The sequence below is a fragment of the Lissotriton vulgaris genome, chromosome 12 (genome assembly GCF_964263255.1).
Source record: "Lissotriton vulgaris chromosome 12, aLisVul1.2, whole genome shotgun sequence".
NCBI lineage: Eukaryota > Metazoa > Chordata > Amphibia > Caudata > Salamandridae > Lissotriton > Lissotriton vulgaris.
In genome coordinates this window covers 7918492-7937977 of record NC_141700.1, presented here as the reverse complement: position 1 = coordinate 7937977, position 19486 = coordinate 7918492, and the positions used below count along the sequence as shown (strand labels likewise).

The 19486-nt window shown below is 49.2% G+C and overlaps 1 protein-coding gene across 7 annotated transcripts in view; it reads right to left on the bottom strand.

The window, feature by feature from the left end:
* Positions 1–19486, bottom strand: part of SBNO2 (strawberry notch homolog 2) — a 390195-nt gene that overhangs the window by 23774 nt on the left and 346935 nt on the right. For all 7 annotated transcript variants that reach the window (XM_086946697.1, XM_086946699.1, XM_086946698.1 and 4 more), the window contains 4 exons: positions 14543–14686; positions 13915–14009; positions 12790–12882; positions 12489–12620 (listed from right to left, as the gene is read on the bottom strand). In XM_086946697.1, the coding sequence (XP_086802823.1) occupies positions 12489–12620; positions 12790–12882; positions 13915–14009; positions 14543–14686 (464 nt within the window). The remainder of the gene's footprint in view (positions 1–12488; positions 12621–12789; positions 12883–13914; positions 14010–14542; positions 14687–19486) is intronic.

Below are 19486 nucleotides of genomic sequence, written 5' to 3'. Positions count from 1 at the left end.
GTGTGGTAAACAGCTGGCTTAACGCGCCCTCTCGAGTCTTTAGCCTTAGACTGCTCGTATCCACGCTACTAGGATAGCTGGTCTATAAGGTTGACTTACAACCAATCATCAGGCCACCTTCTCACATTGGTGGCAGCGGTGGGATTTGAGCTTGCTGTTGTTTTACCACACGTATCCTAAGAATATCTTGTTGAAAGATCACATAAGTACTGTTAGGTACACATAACTAAAGCTTAGAATACTCTGAGTTCTACTGAACCAGCTGTTGTAGCTCCTCAAGGCTTAGCACACCTTGGCTGCAACTCTTAGCAAGGGATCAGTAGGTAAACACATAGTGTAGGTAGGTGCATCACTTACACCACACTAGAAACAGTATGTCGGACAAAGGAGGAAACACTGAGGTTCCCCTTGTGTCAGTTGACCCTCCACAGGTCATCCCTTCAAGATATACTGCGCTTAGCTTCCATGAGTTACGACAAGTGTGTACCTCTAGGAAGATTAAGCAGGGGTCTAACCCCACAACTGCCTTTCTGATTGGTCTCTTAGAGACTCATGATGCAAGGAGGGCTGGTAACCCAGACCCTTCTAATTCAGATGGCAACATGCCCTCCTTACAGGGTCCCTTTGATGCCCAGGACCATCCTCTTCAGGAAGCAGATGATGCTGATGATGAGGATGATGATTTGGTATCAGGGGATGAGGCAGAAAAGGAACAGGTAGAAGTCAGCAGACTAACCAGGTCCAACTTAAGCAGACATGAGATGGGCACTAGGGGACCCTTGGGGCCACTCTCAGGTCAGCTTAACATTGGGAATGGACGAGATAGATCTCTATCAAGAGGCTCTATCAGATCCCTTCATACCAATGGCTCTCAACGTTCCTCTCAAAGGGGAATGACATCTCCCCAGAGGAGAATGTATGAAGCTAAGGAAAAGGCAGCCAATCTGAGGATTGAAAGGGAAGAACTTGCCCTGGCCAAAGAGAGGCTTGCCTTTGCTAGAGAGCAACAATTGAGTGGGACAGTCCCCACTGGTGGCAGCATTGTACCTAGCAATAGGGAAAGGAGTTTTGATACAAAACACCTTGGTAAGATAGTGCCCCCCTTTAAACAAGGGGATGACATCCACAAATGGATTACTGCTTTGGAGAGGGCCTGCACTGTGCAAGGTGTTCCCCCAAGTCAGTGGGCAGCTATCTTGTGGCTCTCCTTTGAGGGTAAAGGAAGAGACAAGCTCCTCACCACAAGGGTGGAGGATGCTAATGATTACCAAGTCTTGAAAAATGCACTGGTTGATGGGTTTGGCCTAACCACTGAGCAGTACAGGGTGCTGTTCAGGGATACCCAGAAAACTCAGTCTCAAGATTGGGCTGACTTTGTAGATTGTGCCACTAAGGCTTTTGAGGGCTGGTTGCTGGGCAGTAAGGTTACTGATTATAAAGGATTGTACAATTTGATGATGAGAGAGCAAATTTTAAACAATTGTCAGAACCAGTTGTTGCATCAGCATCTTGTTGACTCAGATCTGACCTCTCCCCAAGAATTGGGAAAGAAGGCAGACAGATGGGTTAGAACAAGAGTTAAACAGAACCAGGGCCAGAATCAAGGTGGTCAGAAGAAAGCAGACCAGAAGGGTAAGGATTCGAAAGGGGAACAAAATGACCAGAAGTCTTCGACAGGTCCCCAACAACCCAAAGAGGGTGGGGGTCAGGCTCCCCAAAAGAAGAAAGAAGGCCAATCTAAAAGGTGGTGCCAATACTGCAAAAGTAAAACTCACTGGTTTAGTGAGTGCACCAAGAAAGGAGGAGGGCAGACTCCTGCCACTGCAGCCCCTAAGGCACCTGTGCCCCCTAGTACAGCCAGCAGTGGTAGTGCACCTCCCAAGGGTTTAGTAGGGTTAACCCTGGGTTCTGAGGGGAGTGACAACTTAGTTGGCACCCTCACTCAGGCTGTCCTTGTCAGTACAGGGGATATGGATATGTCCCCTGACATAAGTCCCAATACTTTGGGCAAATACAGACAGACACCTTTTATTAATGGAAAAATGGCTCAGGCCTATAGGGACACTTGTGCCAGTGTCACAATGGTGACACCTAGCTTTGTGGACCCTGGACAGATCATGCCAGGTACAGAATTCCTGGTGACCAATGCAAGCAATGTCACTACCAATCATAGTATGGCAATTGTAGCTTTCTCCTGGGGAGGGGTAACTGGCCAAAAGAAGGTTGTAGTTAGTTCAGACCTCCCAGTGGATTGTTTGTTGGGCAATGATTTGGAGTCATCACAATGGTCAGAAGTGGAGCAGAGGACTCATCTGGAAATGTTAGGTTTGCCAGCACATGTGTTTGCTGTGACTAGGTCACAGGCCAGAAGATGCCCCACTGAACAGGTGCTGGATCCTGGAACAATGGACCAGACACCTTCCAAGAAAAAGAGCAGTAGGGTTAAGGCTGTGCCTTCCCCCTTGCCCCAGGTTGTGGATCAAGTCTCAGAGGAGGCTGACCTGCAGGAATTGAGGGAAACTGAGAGAGTTTGAACTTGATCAAGTTGAATTCTTGGGTTCAGGGGGACCCTCAAGGGAAGACCTGGGGAAGGACCAGTTAGGCTGCCCTTCTCTTGAACCCCTCAGACAGCAGGCTGCTGCTGAGGCTGCTGGGAACGCCACAGGTACCCACAAGGTATACTGGGAAGATGGACTCCTGTACACTGAGTCAAGAGACCCCAAGCCTGGCATGACCAGGAGGCTGGTTGTACCCTTGTCTCAGAGAGGTTTCCTACTTACCTTGGCCCATGAGATTCCCTTAGCAGGACACTTAGGCCAGACAAAGACTTGGGACAGGCTTGTCTCACACTTTCACTGGCCTCACATGAATGAGGATACCAAGGAGTTTTGTCGCTCCTGTGTCACTTGCCAAGCCAGTGGTAAGTCAGGTGGCACAACAAAGGCCCCCCTTATACCAATGCCTGTGGTGGGGGTGCCCTTTGAAAGAGTGGGGATTGACATTGTTGGTCCAATGGAACCCCAGACAGCATCAGGGCACAAGTTTATACTGGTGGTAGTGGATCATGCCACCAGGTATCCTGAAGCTATTCCACTTAGGACCACCACAGCCCCTGTGGTGGCAAGGGCCCTAGTTGGAGTGTTCTCCAGAGTGGGCTTCCCTAAGGAGGTTGTCTCTGACAGAGGTGCAAACTTCATGTCAAGCTATTTAACTGCTATGTGGAAGGAGTGTGGTGTCAATTACAAATTCACTACACCCTATCACCCACAATGCAATGGGCTTGTTGAAAGGTTCAACAGGACCCTAAAAGGGATGATTCATGGACTACCTGAAACACTCAGGCGTAGATGGGATGTCCTGATGCCCTGCCTTCTGTTTGCTTACAGAGAGGTCCCACAAAAGGGGGTTGGCTACAGCCCTTTTGAACTTTTGTATGGGCATCCTGTGAGAGGCCCCTTGTGTTTGGTGAAGGAAGGATGGGAGAGACCTCTCAAAAAGCCTGCAACCAACATAATGGACTATGTACTTGGTCTCCGCTCCAGGATGGCTGAGTATATGGAGAAGGCATCAGAAAACCTTAAGGCCAGTCAAGAACTTCAAAAAGCTTGGCATGACCAAAAGGCTGTCCTGACTGTTTATCAGCCTGGACAGAAGGTGTGGGTGCTGGAGCCAGTGGCCCCAGCAGCACTCAAAGACAAATGGTCTGGGCCCCACACAATCCTTGAGCAAAAGGGAGAGGTCACCTACCTGGTGGACCTTGGAACTCCCAGGAGTCCCCATAGGGTACTCCATGTCAACAGGCTCAAAGCATATGTCGACAGGAAGGACATGAGCTTGCTCATGGCCATAGATGAGGGACAGGAGGAAGAGAGTGACCCTCTCCCAGACCTGCTCACTCAGAATCCTGATGATGGGTCAGTAGATGGTGTTGTCTTTTGTGGCAGCCTCTCTGAACATCAGCAGAAAGACTGTAAACAGGTTCTTCAGTCTTTCAGACGTATGTTCTCTCTGACACCCAGTCAGACCAATTGGTGCACCCATGAGGTTGACACTGGTGACAGCCTGCCAGTCAAGAGTAAAATCTACAGGCAGCCTGATCATGTTAGAGACTGCATAAAAACTGAAGTGCAGAAAATGTTGGAATTGGGAGTCATTGAACCCTCAGATAGCCCTTGGGCTAGTCCAGTAGTTCTAGTGCCAAAGCCTCACACCCAAGATGGTAAGAGAGAGATGAGGTTTTGCGTAGACTACAGGGGTCTCAATGCAGTCACTAAGACTGATGCCCATCCAATACCAAGGGCAGATGAACTTATAGATAGATTGGCTTCTGCCAACTACTTAAGTACATTTGACTTAACAGCTGGGTATTGGCAAATCAGGTTAGCTGAGGATGCCAAGCCCAAAACAGCATTTTCAACCCCTGGTGGGCATTATCAATTTGTGGTAATGCCCTTTGGTCTGAAAAATGCACCTGCCACCTTCCAAAGGTTGGTGAATCAAGTCCTTACTGGGCTGGATGACTTCTGTGCAGCATATCTAGATGATATTGCTGTCTTTAGCTCCACCTGGGAGGATCACCTGGTCCACCTGAGGAAAGTGTTAGAGGCTCTGCAAGCAGCAGGCCTCACTATCAAGGCCACCAAGTGCCAGATAGGGCAGACACAGGTTGTATACCTGGGCCACCTTGTAGGTGGAGGCCAGGTTCAGCCACTGGAGAGCAAAATACAGTCAATCAGGGACTGGGCTCCTCCAACCACCCAGACTCAGGTTCGAGCTTTCTTGGGCCTGACTGGATACTACAGAAAATTTGTCAGGAACTATGGTTCCATTGTGACACCATTAAATGAACTGACAAGTAAAAAAATGCCAAAAAAGGTTCAGTGGACAGCAGGCTGTCAAAAAGCATTCGATGACCTAAAGCAGGCCATGTGCACAGCACCTATCCTTAAGAGTCCAGACTACTCCAAACCATTCATTGTCCAAACAGATGCTTCTGAGTTGGGTGTGGGAGCTGTTCTTTCTCAACTGAATTTTGATGGTCAGGATCAGCCCATTGCTTTTATAAGCAGAAGGCTGACCCCCAGAGAGAAGAATTGGTCAGCTATTGAGAGGGAGGCCTTTGCTGTGGTTTGGGCCCTGAAGAAGCTGAGGCCATACTTGTTTGGCACTCACTTCAAGATTCAGACCGACCATAAGCCCCTCTTGTGGCTAAATCAGATGAAGGGTGAAAACCCCAAACTGCTTAGGTGGTCCATTTCCCTACAGGGGATGGACTTTACAGTGGAACATAGACCTGGTACTGATCATGGCAATGCCGATGGGCTCTCCAGATATTTCCACTTAGAACAAGAAGACTCACCTGGTCAAGGTTAGCTTATTGTCCCAAAGTTTGGGGGGGGGTCATGTAGGAGAGTAGGGTCTGCAATCCTATGATCACCCAGATTTTTTTTGCTTTTGTTTCACTGGTTTACGACTTCCTCTGGCTGTGGGCCTGCCAATCAGACCCACAGCCTGGCTGTTCTCTTTCTAAATTACCTCATGTACCCTAGGTGCATCTACCAATTGGTACTGGGCCACCTTATCAGACCCTGTAACTCAGGGCATAGGTGTACCCAGGGCTGCCAGGGGCTGCAGCACGTATTGTGCCACCCCTGGCTGGCCTCCTAAATTTGACACAACTGGCTGCATGACAGCTGGGGCAAAGTCGTGTAATCACCCTTTGCTGTAGGTGTAGTATACCTATACCTAACCCTAAAATGGACACACAGATTCCTATCAGTCACTCCTATGGCAGGCCTTGACAATCCTGAAGGCAGAGTGCTTGGAATCGTGTGAGATGGTGCTCTGGCATGAGCTGAGCCTGTCTGCAGCTTGCGGAATCAAGTCCTAATAGCTGTTCCATGATATCGCATACCATATACTCTTAAGTGCATTATAATCCTCGCGGTTAAATGCTATCTTTGGTATTGCTTTATCAAAACATGTCGAGTAAGGTGTCATACGAATTGGAATACTAACCCCTCGCCAATTCTGGCGACGGGGTTAGCATTCCACCCTTCTAGAGGGACACGACATGTATGTAACTGTGAACCCCGGTTAAAGTTAACTGAAGCCTCAGCTCCACAAAATGGATGCTGCCACCACAGACACGAGTCTGACCCCCTGCAGCTGGGAGTCCTTCCAGCGAGGGGAGCCTGGACAAAGGGTTTCCTGTCAGGGGCGGTGCTAGCACCGTCCCAGACATGGTTTTGTGTATCCTGGGTAGGCAGGGCTTTACAGGAAGGTGACTGCTGAGTGGCACCCCGGTGCTCACTACGCATAGGCCGGTCTGAACCAGTTCCAGGGGCACACCAGCCCCTGGCCTGGGGAAGTCCGGCATGGCTGAGGGGTGTAACCACCCCCCACCTAGTCCCACCCATAGGCAGGACCTAGTCACCGGGTCAGCCCCCTTTTTTAGTATAAAGATGGGAGCGGGCCCCCTGTTAAAATTAGATCATCTTTGGAATCAAGATACCACTTTCTTCGAAAGGACTTCACGATTTCTTCTTCAAGATTCTCCCTTGTGGCTAAGGAGTAGTCACCCTGCATCCGCAGGCACCATCCTAAAGAACACTGCGGTCTGCTGCAAGTCCTTCATCACGAATCCGACGACCCAGCTCGACGAGACCCGGCTTCCCTGGCACCTCTGACCTCTACTCACCTCTACAGCCCAGCTGAGAACCGTGAGTGCGACGAGACCTCAAGGGACCGACGATCGCCAAGACTGCACGACATCTTTACTGCAAGCCCACCGTGTCCTCCACTGGTGAGTGCTTTGGGGTCCGAGAAGCCCCGACCCTGCGCAGCTCCAGCACCCAAGATCAGCCCCCCTGCATCTCCACGATCTGCGTGGGGCCCTTCTGCTGTTTGCTGTGCACCGCGTTGTTTGGCTACTAGCCGGCTGGCTTGTGGCCCTCTGAACGACGCCCAACGACTTCACGACTGCTGGTCTGGTTGCTCCAGGCTGGCCTTTGCTTCCTTCTTCAAGAGAGGCACCCCGGACCCTCCTGGTCCACTCCAGACGCCATTTTAGGTCCACCGCGTGGGCTTGAATTTGCCAAGGCTTTGTTGCCCAATCCTGGGTCCAGCGACGCCGACAGCTTCTATCTTCGTGGGACAGCTCGATCCTCCATCCTGGTCGCCGACAACGCCTCCTGGTCCGTGAGATCTTCGAGTCAAGCGTCACCCACTCACCTAGTCGAGGTGGCTACCATCCGGTGCCCTCCTGGTGCCCACTGACTACTGGCTAGTAGTCTCGAACTTGGTCCCCTCTGCTTTCAGGTGTCATCTATCTTCAAGATCCAGGCTTGGATCCGACTGAACTTTCTTCACTGGTCACCGGCCAGCATCTTTTCTTCCGGCTCCTGGTCCGTCTACGAGGATTCCCGACGTCTTTTCAGACCTATGCAGCTGCAGCCCCTGGGCTAGGTAACTTCGGCATTTCGGTGCCCCAGCATAGCCTCACTATCCAAGGGTCAGAATCTACTTTCGTTTTCTCCCTACCAGGTCGGGTTCGCCCGAGAACACTAACTTTCTAATTCCTAGCTACCATAGACTTTTGTCCCGCATCTCGCGTGAGAGTGCACACACTGCACCCGAGTCCCCTAGGCCTCCTAGACATAATCTAACGATTCCCTAGTCAAGTCCTAGCGATTCCAAAAGCTATTAGTACTGTACTTACCTGCTAGGAATTTCGCATTCCACTTTCAGAGTATATGGTTTTCCGTGCCCCTCGGGCATTTGTATATACTGTGCTAACTTAAGTATTTTTGTAAGAGTTTTGGTTTGTGCTTAGTACCCTGTCCTCATAAAGAGTACAGGGCTGTTGTGATCTTTAAATAAATAACTGTTTATTTTCATAACACTTGTGTGGTGTCCTTTCACTTGGTATTCAAGGGGTATATGTGTGGTAAACAGCTGGCTTAACGCGCCCTCTCGAGTCTTTAGCCTTAGACTGCTCGTATCCACGCTACTAGGATAGCTGGTCTATAAGGTTGACTTACAACCAATCATCAGGCCACCTTCTCACAAGATCTGCGTCCACCGGCGCGGAAAAAAGAAGAACTGACGTCAGCGCGCGGAGGCGGCGTCTATATACTCCAGCGACGTCATCACGGCGCACGACGCCGACGACGGACGCGGAGCCGCAGGGGACGCCTGCAGACGACGCCTACCGACGCGCAGGGGTACTGCTACGCAAAAGTTTCCGGATCCAGACTGACGCCTGGGGATATTCTAAGGTAAGGAATCTAACACTAACGTGTTTCTTTCAGATTCATACTCTAAATAGGTAGTATGTCTTTTGTCCAGCCGGACAAGAATTTATTTTGCAAATATATATAAAATTAACTTGTTAGAAACATTCAATGACAAGTGGGCACAGCCGTGACCCACGAAACAGTGAGACATCAAAACGAAGCACAGAATGGCCAAAGGGCAAAGTGAAATATGTCTGTACACTCCTATTTTAAAGTTTTAACAGACTAAGATCATTTTCTTATACACCATTGCACATTACAATATTGTATAGTCATATTGCATATGGCGTTTTTTGGTGTCGATGACGTTTCGATGTCACCACTAGATACTGGGCATCATCCTCAGGACAACATAATATTTCATTGTTGTCTTTATGAATTTACAATTGCACTATGCCTAAATCGCATTACTGCAAGTTGGATCAGAAGCAGGCGCGATAGCTCGGGGTCACAAGGGGCGGTTAGTCAGCTGATAGGGATTTTCTTAGTTCGGGAGTTCACTTGGCTAGTCGAGATAGGGATTCCTTACAAGTGCGCAATCGCACAGTTTCAAGATCAGGAGCTCGATGGCTGGTCCGGCTTCAGGATAGAGCAAAGTCCTTGTTTGAGTGTGGCGCAGGGTCTCTAAGAGGAAGCAGGCCTTTGGTTTTTCTTCCTCCAGTTTCACCCCATAAGCTGTTGCCGCGTTCCTGATGACCATGTTGTAGATCCCAATGTCATCTGGTGGCGAAGACCTTGAAGGGTAAGTTTCTACGGCCTCTTCTGGGCTTTCGGTGTCGAGCTCCTGCCAATCCAGGTCCTGTCCCACCGAGGATGCCGAGCCCAAACTCGTGCGCTGGTCTTCCTCGCCTTCCTCTTCATAGTAAAGGCCTCTTCTTGGTGTTCCTGGGGCTCGGGAGTTTTCGGCGGCTCTTCGGCGTCGAACTCCTCTTCCCCCTCGATTTCGACGATCATCATCTCAGGCTTCGACGGAATCGTGAACCTTTTCATCTTTTTGTCGAACTCTTTTTTCCTTTGCAGGATGTTATCCATTTCGGACTCGAGCCTTCTCTTTTTCCTTTCCATTTTGGCCGCCTGTTCGGCGTCGAGTGTTTCGGACGGTCTCTTCGACGTAGTCGCCGGCGTCGAAGGAGCCTTCGGGTCCTTCTCCTTCGGCGCCGAGCGCTCCTTTTCGGGGACGTGCTTCGACGACCTGGGCTTTTCGATTGTTTTCGCCGTCTGGGAGTCCTTTTACGAAGGATCCGCTGGGCTGTTTGTCCCTGGATGCAGCTGCGGCCGTCGAGATTTTCGGCGCCAGTGCTCCTCCCGTGGACTTTGACTCTGTTTTTCGAGAGTCTGACTCAGGCTTTTGAGAGTCTGTCGGGGGTTTAGGAGTCGACGTCTCTCCTACCTCTTTAGATGTTTTCTTATCGGTCTCTACGGCCAAGTAGTCATCTGGTCCCTCAGCGATGTTTTCCTCTTCGCCGCTGGAGAGGCCCAGGTCCCGAAGTGACGGAGGTTGGCCTTTGCCTTGCATGTTGTAGCTGGCTCTTTTCCGTCTCTCTCTAACCCTGAGAGTCTTCGGGGTGAAGACGAAGCAGGCGTTGCAATCTTTGCTCTCGTGGTCGACTGGCAGGCAGAGGTTGAAAACCGGGTGTTGGTCCTTCTGCGTGTATTTGTGGTGGAAGGGCAGAATTTAAAAGGTGTTTTGTCCATTCCTGCAATCAGGGGGCCCCCTGTGTGCGCATTCTCCGTTGGACGTCGAAGTTCTCCTCCTTCGTCGTCCCGGCTCAGTGGTCTTGTATCTCGATGTATTCTCCAATCCTTTTCGTGTAGAATTCCTTCTTTTCCCTCTGGAGCCTCTCTGTGACGATCCAGACCCAACAGCGGAAAAAATAATCTGAAGATGGCGTCCAAAGGTGGGAGCTTTCGCAGGAAGCGTGCCGACGTCACAGTTAGTACACTAGAAGGTGGGACATCGACGCCCACCTGGGCTGCAAAAATAAAAAGAGAGAAAAGACTACGATTCCGAACCCAACTACTAGACCGCGGAATAATGCACAGCATAGTGAATCCAGAAAGATTCATACTGCTAAACGTAATTAGATCCTGTGCGATGTGGTTAAACATGTTAATTGACCATGCTCCAGTGTTCATGGAAGGGCCTTGGAAGCCTGAACGCAAGTTGTAGTCCCAGACAGGAAGTCGCGAGATGACGCCCGTCCAGCAGACACAACAGCAGATACACTCAGTTTAAAAAATAGCAGAACAAAATTGCAACTTTATCTGCCAAGTTCCAATCCCCAATGATCAGAGTTAAAAGTATAATTAACTATATCAGAAGGGTGGGGAAAAACAACTGGTTATGTAGGGAGACTGCATGAGAATTTTATGTTGGGACTCTTTTACGATTGGTGGAACAGGAAGAACTCCCGCCCCACCAAAACTGAGGTTCTCCTGCCTCATTTAGTGGTGGGGAACCAACAGATGTCAATTGGTGAAGGCTCAGCTGGCATCTTTGTTGGAAATCTCTAACTCAGGGCCGTAAATGTATAAACGGCTGAATGCTGGCCATATTAAAGGAGAATTTACAGAAGTAGGAACAGCTGTATTTTTCAGTGATGGACAAACAATGCTTGTCAAAATATTCATCATCTTACTCCAGTTACTACATTTATTCCACAATTTGACAATCTGAGTTCCGACAAAGTCGATCCAGAAGATTAAGTCTTTAAGACTGGATTCATATAAGAACTTATGCACGTATTTATCCTAAGTGCAAACTTGATGGGGAGCTTTGTGAGTAGTGTAGCTGCACTTTCCTCACCAACATCTTTGCTGATGAAATAACTTTGCAAAAAATGTTATGTTGTAAATTTTTGTATAGTGCTCGTATACCCGAAGGTGCCTTGGCGCTGTGCTGTATACGGGCGATCAGCAAGGCAGGATGGAGACCAAGTGGCCTGGGTTTAGAAGACCCACGTTTTTAATGCTTTCCTGAACTGTAGAAGTGTCTGGGTATTTTTCCGATTCAAAAGCGAGGGAATTCCACAATTTAGCAGTAATGTGGTTATATTGATTCTCCCAGAGATTATATGATAGATTGTGTAACCTCAAACACATTTACAAAGGAGTTAATCAAGACATTAGTTTGTTTTGAAAGCAACGCATTGCATAGGTACACAATTTTAAAGTTCACTTATTGGGAGCAATAACCCAGTGGTAAGTACTACAGTGCTGCCATCAAACTGGAATAATATCTGTACAGTGTCCCGGGGATCGTCCTGGCTGATTAGTTTATTACTTATAACTAGTTTGACACAATAATAAGATTTTGTAAGACTAACATTTTTAACTGGTTGGTTTTATCTGTGTCTACAGAAGGGGACTTACGCACTGCACAAAAGTATTTCTCAGGTTTTTATAATACAGGTTTAGAGCGGGAAGAGCTGACCTAGCACGTATAGTGTTCTAGGCACTACACATTTTAATGGCTACTGAAAAAAAACTTTGGGATCTCTGAAGTTACTGCCCACTTTCGCATATGCTTTTAGGAATGAAGGAGACAAAAGAAAAAATCCATGTATTTTTTGTACTTCTACATTAGCTCAGTAGGGTACATTAGTTCACAGGAAGAAGGCTGGGTTCCTCTAACATGGAGAGCATTAAAGGTTACTTTTTGAACATTTTAATAACGACGGAATGATTTCCAGTGTTCAACAGTATATAAATACTTCTGGATTTAAGAAAAATGACAATAGATATGTATATTCACGTAATGATTCCGATAGTCAGGGCTACATGTCAGCTCAAGGTTTATTACATTGAGCTTAGCACTAGTTTGGACCATCTTTACCTCAAAGAACTATCACACAAAATATCCCCCAGATGAAAAACAATCTGATGAAATTGTCAGAGTTTGGTATGTGCTGGGTTTTGTTCCTACATAGTTTAAATTATTTTTGCCAAAAGGCTCCGCTGCTTTTTGGCTAGGTTTGCGCTACACAAATACCAGATACAAACATACATATATGCTAACACATCTACCAACCTGTGTAATTGATTGATAGTGTACTTTCAAATTAAATGCTATGCACATTTGTATGATATCTTTATAATGACTGAACACTTATTTATTGGCAATGTGTATATTTATGAAAGGGCATGTATGCAAAATCAATAAATCAATAAAGGCGCTTCGCCTGCACTTACTCGTTGATATCGCTTGCTCAGATTGTCCAGGCTTTCGGCGTTGCTCTGCTTTCCGATGTTCGGCTTGTATACAATGCAGCTGTTCCCCCACCGTTGCTCTGCCAGCAGAGTCGTGAACATGGCACCACGCACCTAAAAACCAACAATGACCTGTTAGCATGCTACCCACACAAGCATACACACACTCAGCACTTCCCGCCACTCATCCGGCTTTACCTCCTGTTTGCAGATAGTGTTCCCTCCTCCCGACCCCAGGCCCTGAGAGGCTACACTGATCTGGAACGCTGAACCCATCACTCACCTTGTAGGAAATATAGAAGCCATCATTGGGCCCCGTCAGCTGCAAGGACTTCTCGTACGCCTCCTCCCACTTCAGGCCTCGATCCACACTGATCTACACACAGGAAAGATCAGACGTATGTCAGAGATCTTATGATGCAATGGACTGCAGCAGACCAGGAGCTCAGATAACAGAGACAGAGCTAGGAGTGGGACTCCAGCTTCATTAGAACACACTGCGACAAGTCGTAGAGCCAACCTGTACAAGAGTGTCACTCTGCAACCCAAGATCGGCCTACAGACAATATACTGACGAGCCAGGGCCTAAACCAGAACACAAAGTCCAGAATCAAAGAAAAAAACACCTAGTGTTCCTATGATGCTGAGTGAACCCCTTCTACGTGGACCCCTTGATCATTCACATGCCCCCAAAGTCCTTCCACTATCCTCCAAGTAATTCCCACACTACCCTCCGAACTTTGCGGGCTCCCTCAGTCCTTTCCAAGCCCATCCAAACTTCTGTGTGAGGCATTCACATGCCCACGCAAGCCACGCAACTCAAATCCTTCCTACCTCTCTCGTTACTTTCTGGGCCCGAGGAGATTTCTATGCCGCTGCACATCTCCATGTGCCTCTTCCAGTACTCCCCCCTGCCCCTCATTACTTTCCGAGCCCCTAGGCCATTTCAGGCCCCTGCACTGCTTCACGTGCCTCTTCCAGTCCTTTAACTGACCCTCGCCACCTTTCATGCCCCTGGGACATTTCTATTCCCCTTCAATCCTTCACTTGCCTCTTCTAATCCTCCACCTGCCCCTCATGACCTTCCATGCCCCTAGTCCACTTCTATGCCTCTGCACTGCTTTACGTGCCTCTTCCAGCCCTTTACCTGTCCCTAGTGACCTTTCTATGCCCCCTTGGCCATTTCTATGTCCCGGCGCTGCTTCACGTGCCTCTTCCAGTCCTTTACCTGTCCCTAGTGACCTTTCATGCCCCCTTGGCCATTTCTATGTCCCGGCGCTGCTTCATGTGCCTCTTCTGATCCTTCACCTGCCCATCACAATTTTCCAAGCCTGAGTCCATCCCACAACCACTCGTTAGTGGCCGCCCAACAGAAATTAGCTCCAAGAAGACATACGGCTGTTCCTACCTTATAAAGCACAACCTGCCCATCCTGGGGATGCCCTGGAGTTAGGAAGATCTCATGGCTCTCTTCATAAATCTCATCCACCCCGGGGGCCAAATCTAAGGAGTAAAGACAGATTATTGAACAACATCACGATCATCAAGCGTGCACAAATCTCCGAGGCACAGAGCATGAACTATGACAAACGGCTTGAACAACAGCACCCCAGAGGGTAGGCGCAGAGGGAGTGGAGCATGGATTATTAGTATTTAGATTTTATATAGCGCTAGCTAGACCCGGGGGTATCAGAGCGCTTTACATGTTATGCGATAACGTTTACAAGACATATATGAGGGAATTCATAAGAGTCATAGTTAAACAATACAGCATTAAGTGGTTATAAAGAGACACAAGTATAACACAAGGACGCACGGAGGAAGGGCCTCGGTTGTGGGCAGGATTGTGAATGAGTCGATGGGCAGGAGTCCGGAGGACTCAAAGATCATCTCGAGTGAATATGACCGCCATGCTGAACCGCCAAACTGAAAATGTAGCTGTACTTTAAAAATACAATTTAAACATTATAGCAATATGTAATATTGACTTCTTGACCAGCCCTGCCCATGAATTTAGATGCAGGATCATTCCTTACCCAGAATGCCCAGGTCGTATCTCCCCTCCTTCTTGTCTTTCTCGATCAGGTAGTCAAAGGTGTCCGTGAAGTACTGGAAGAGGCTGTTCTGCTTGTGCACCTCCAGCCCCAGGATACGATTCAGGAACTTAGTGAGAGAGCAGTCTGAAAGAGCAATGGAGAGAGAGGAGACGGCAGCAATTAAACAGCAGTTACTGGAGCATGGAGACAGCACCCGCATACAGCTAGGAGACAGCAGTACTGGTGATAGAGAGAGATAAGACAACAGCGGAGAAGAGAGGACAGCAAGTGCAGGGCCACGAAGTAGGAGCAATAGGGAGAGACAAAGAGGCAGCGATGGAGAGACACAAAAAGGCATCAATGGAGAGAGACAAGAAGACAGCAATGGAGAGAGAAGAGAAGGCAGCAATAGAGAGCGACGAGAAGGCAGCAATAGAGAGAGACAAGAAGGCAGCAATAGAGACAAGAAAGCAGCAATACAGACGAGAAGGCAGCAATAGAGACGAGAAGGCAGCAATAGAAAGAGACGAGAAGGCAGCAATAGAGAGAGACGGGAAGGCAGCAATAGAGAGAGACGGGAAGGCAGCAATAGAGAGAGACGGGAAGTCAGCAATAGAGAGAGATGAGAAGGCAGCAATAGAAAGAGACGAGAAGGCAGCAATAGAGAGAGACGAGAAGGCAGCAATAGTGAGAGACGAGAAGGCAGCAATAGAGAGAGACAAGAAGGCAACAATAGAGACTGGAAGGCAGCAATAGAGAGAGACAAGAAGGCAGCGAGAGACGAGAAGGCAGCAGTAGAGAGAGACGAGAAGGCAGCAATAGAGAGACGAGAAGGCAGCAATAGAGAGAGACGAGAAGGCAGCAATAAAGAGAGACGAGAAGGCAGCAATAGAGAATGACCAGAAGGCAGCAATGGAGAGAGACGAGAAGGCAGCAATAGAGAGAGACGAGAAGGCAGCAATAGAGAGAGACGAGAAGGCAGCAATGGAGAGAGACGAGAAGGCAGCAATGGAGAGAGACGAGAAGGCAGCAATAGAGAGAGACAAGAAGGCAACAATAGAGACTGGAAGGCAGCAATAGAGAGAGACAAGAAGGCAGCGAGAGACGAGAAGGCAGCAGTAGAGAGAGACGAGAAGGCAGCAATAGAGAGACAAGAAGGCAGCAATAGAGAGAGACGAGAAGGCAGCAATAGAGAGAGACGAGAAGGCAGCAATTGAGAAAGACCAGAACGCATCAATGGAGAGAGACCAGAACGCATCAATGGAGAGAGATTAGAACGCATTAATGGAGAGAGACAAGGAGGCAGCAATAGAGAGAGATGAGAAGGCAGCAATAGAAAGAGACAAGAAGGCAGCAATAGAGAGAGATGAGAAGGCAGCAACAGAGAGAGACGAGAAGGCAGCAATAGAGAGAGACGAGAAGGCAGCAATAGAGAGAGACGAGAAGGCAGCAATAAAGAGAGACGAGAAGGCAGCAATAGAGAGAGATGAGAAGGCAGCAATAGAAAGAGACGAGAAGGCAGCAATAGAGAGAGATGAGAAGGCAGCAACAGAGAGAGACGAGAATGCATCAATAGAGAGAGATGAGAAGGCAGCAATAGAGAGAGACGAGAAGGCAGCAATAGAGAGAGACGAGAAGGCAGCAATGGAGAAAGACCAGGAGGCAGCAATGGAGAAAGACCAGAACGCATCAATGGAGAGAGACCAGAACGCATCAATGGAGAGAGACCAGAACGCATCAATGGAGAGAGACCAGAACGCATTAATGGAGAGAGACAAGGCGGCAGCAATAGAGAGAGATGAGAAGGCAGCAATAGAAAGAGACAAGAAGACAGCAATAGAGAGAGATGAGAAGGCAGCAACAGAGAGAGACGAGAAGGCAGCAATAGAGAGAGATGAGAAGGCAGCAATAGAGAGAGACGAAGAACAGGAGGACTTGGTAAGCCAGTAAAAAAAAGAATCAGCATCAAGATGGCTGCAGCAGGGAGACCACATAGCAGTAATATTGGGAGACAAGATGCCACCAAAAGGCACCCAACAATGGGTAGATCATGAGGCGGTAACAATGGAGGGAAGGGCAGCCCAGGAGCCAACTGCAATAGGGAGAACACAAGACAGCACTAATGGGAGGCAGGGAACAAGTTACTTACCTGTAACAATCATGTTGGTGCTTCAAGCTTTTCTAGAATTGCATGCTGTGCATTATCCCAAATCTAGATGTTGGTTCTTGTAAGAAATTGGGTTATTAGTTAGTGGGTTGAGTACCAGCCTCAAGGAATAATCACACCCCCGCCAGTGTGAACCCTCAAAGTCAATAAATTAACCTGAGCTCAGCCCCCTGGTATTGATGGCCCGAGCAGGCCGGCTTAACTTAGGGCAATGTATAAAGTATACATGCAGTACTAAAACAGTAATAAAGTTGAAATGCAAAACAATTAAAATCCCAAACCGAATTAGGAAAAAAGAGTAAAACTCAATTAACAAAATGAGACCAAAATGACAAAAATCCAATGAAGGGAACCGGAGATGCACATTTTTTTTATTTTAAGTCGGAATTGCGCTTAGAAGCATTACGTGCCAAAGTTAGTCAATGCTCATGGTAGACATGAACCTCAGCCCAATTTGACGCTGACTGTGACAGCACTGGTTGGATACACCAGCCAGGTTCATCCTGGTCAAAGATTCTGGAACTTTAGTCCTTTAAGTTCATATATACCACAGAACACAGGAGTGCACTTCTAAGGCCTTCCTGGGATCTCTGGGAAGGCAGTTAAAGTCTTCCCGGGACCTCTGGGGAGGCAGTTAAAGTCTTCCCGGGACCTCTGGGGAGGCAGTTAAAGCCTTCCCGGGACCTCTGGGGAGACCGTTAAAGTCTTCCCGGGACCTCTGGGTAAACCGTTAAAGTCTTCCCGGGACCTCTGGGGTGGCAGTTAAAGCCTTCCCGGGACCTCTGGGGAGACCGTTAAAGTCTTCCCGGGACCTCTGGGGAGACCGTTAAAGCCTTCCCGGGACCTCTGGGGTGGCAGTTAAAGCCTTCCCGGGACCTCTGGGGAGGCAGTAAAAGCCTTCCCAGGACCTCTGGGGAGGCAGTAAAAGCCTTCCCGGGACCTCTGGGGAGGCAGTTAAAGCCTTCCCGGGACCTCTGGGGAGGCAGTAAAAGCCTTCCCGGGACCTCTGGGGAGGCAGTTAAAGCCTTCCCGGGACCTCTGGGGAGACCGTTAAAGCCTTCCCGGGACCTCTGGAGAGGCAGTAAAAGCCTTCCCGGGACCTCTGGGGAGGCAGTTAAAGCCTTCCCGGGACCTCTGGGGAGACCGTTAAAGTCTTCCCGGGACCTCTGGGGAGACCGTTAAAGCCTTTCCGGGACCTCTGGGGAGGCAGTTAAAGCCTTCCCGGGACCTCTGGGGAGGCAGTAAAATCCTTCCCGGGACCTCTGGGGAGGCAGTAAAAGCCTTCCCAGGACCTCTGGGGAGGCAGTTAAAGCCTTCCCGGGACCTCTGGGGAGGCAGTAAAAGCCTTCCCGGGACCTCTGGGGAGGCAGTAAAAGCCTTCCCGGGACCTCTGGGGAGGCAGTTAAAGCCTTCCCGGGACCTCTGGGGAGGCAGTAAAAGCCTTCCCGGGACCTCTGGGGAGGCAGTAAAAGCCTTCCCGGGACCTCTGGGGAGGCAGTTAAAGTCTTCCCGGGACCTCGGGGGAGGCAGTTAAAGCCTTCCCGGGACCTCTGGGGAGACCGTTAAAGTCTTCCCGGGACCTCTGGGGAGGCAGTAAAAGCCTTCCCGGGACCTCTGGGGAGGCAGTAAAAGCCTTCCCGGGACCTCTGGGGAGGGCGTTAAAGCCTTCCCGGGACCTCTGGGGAGACCGTTAAAGTCTTCCCGGGACCTCTGGGGAGGCAGTTAAAGCCTTCCCGGGACCTCTGGGGAGGCAGTTAAAGCCTAACAAGGTTTCAGGCAGAGGACAACAGGAGGATCCAGTCCAGGTCGAGTTGCCACTGCTCAGCTGGCAATTGCAGAAAAGGCCTGTTGTAGCATGTTAGTCACTGCAGCTTTAACTGGAGGTCAGCCCTGCGACCCTTGGAGTCCACTTCCTTGTCCTGAGTACAACAGAAGAGAGCATGTCCAGGCCTTCGGGTCTCATGTCAAGTCGCAGACAGCAGGTTCTGTCCTCTTCTGATCTTCCTCAGGTCCAGGAGTTTTCTGAAGTGTGTGCCTCGAGATGCCACATTTATACCTGGCACAAGCTAGTGGGAGGGGGAAACGGCCTTTACAACGCAGCTTATCCATGCATGCTGATACTACGCAAGCAGAACAGCGGTTTCCTTCACCACGCATATGCCTTAACCATGCTTCTGCGTGTATAAGGTAGTCAGTGCTCTAAATGCAGAGTGGATGGGCGGGGAGAGGAACAAGAAGGACCGGGAGAGGAAGGGACGAGATGAGACTTGATAAGTAGGGATGTAGCTGGGGGAGGGGGGAGCATGTCAGGTAGTTTTAAGGGCTGGGGGCTGGTTTTAGGGCTCAGGAAGGGTGGCTGGCGTCAAGTTCGTTTTAAGGGTAGTGGGCCGAGTTTTAGGCCTCAGGGCGGGGGGAAGGGCAGCTTTCAGGGCTGTGGGCCAGTTTTATGGCTCAGGTCGGGGGGCTGGGGTAGGGGTAATTTTCTGGTCATGTGTGGTAAAGACGGGGTCTTTGCTAAGACCGCGTTAAGGCATGCGTTGTTTAGGGACTCGTGGTTCCATCATACAATCACTGGGAAGGAATGAATCATGAGCACACACTAACTTATAGCATAAAGTTTCCCAGGGCCAACCCAACTTGGAGCATTTTCAAAATGGTAAAATTCTTTGGCCATATTAATGGGGGTCAAGAGGTGTACTTTAGCAGGCCTGGTGTGCTCCCACATCTAACACTAAAATACAGTTTGAGGAAGAGACTGAGCCCACAATAAACCCAGA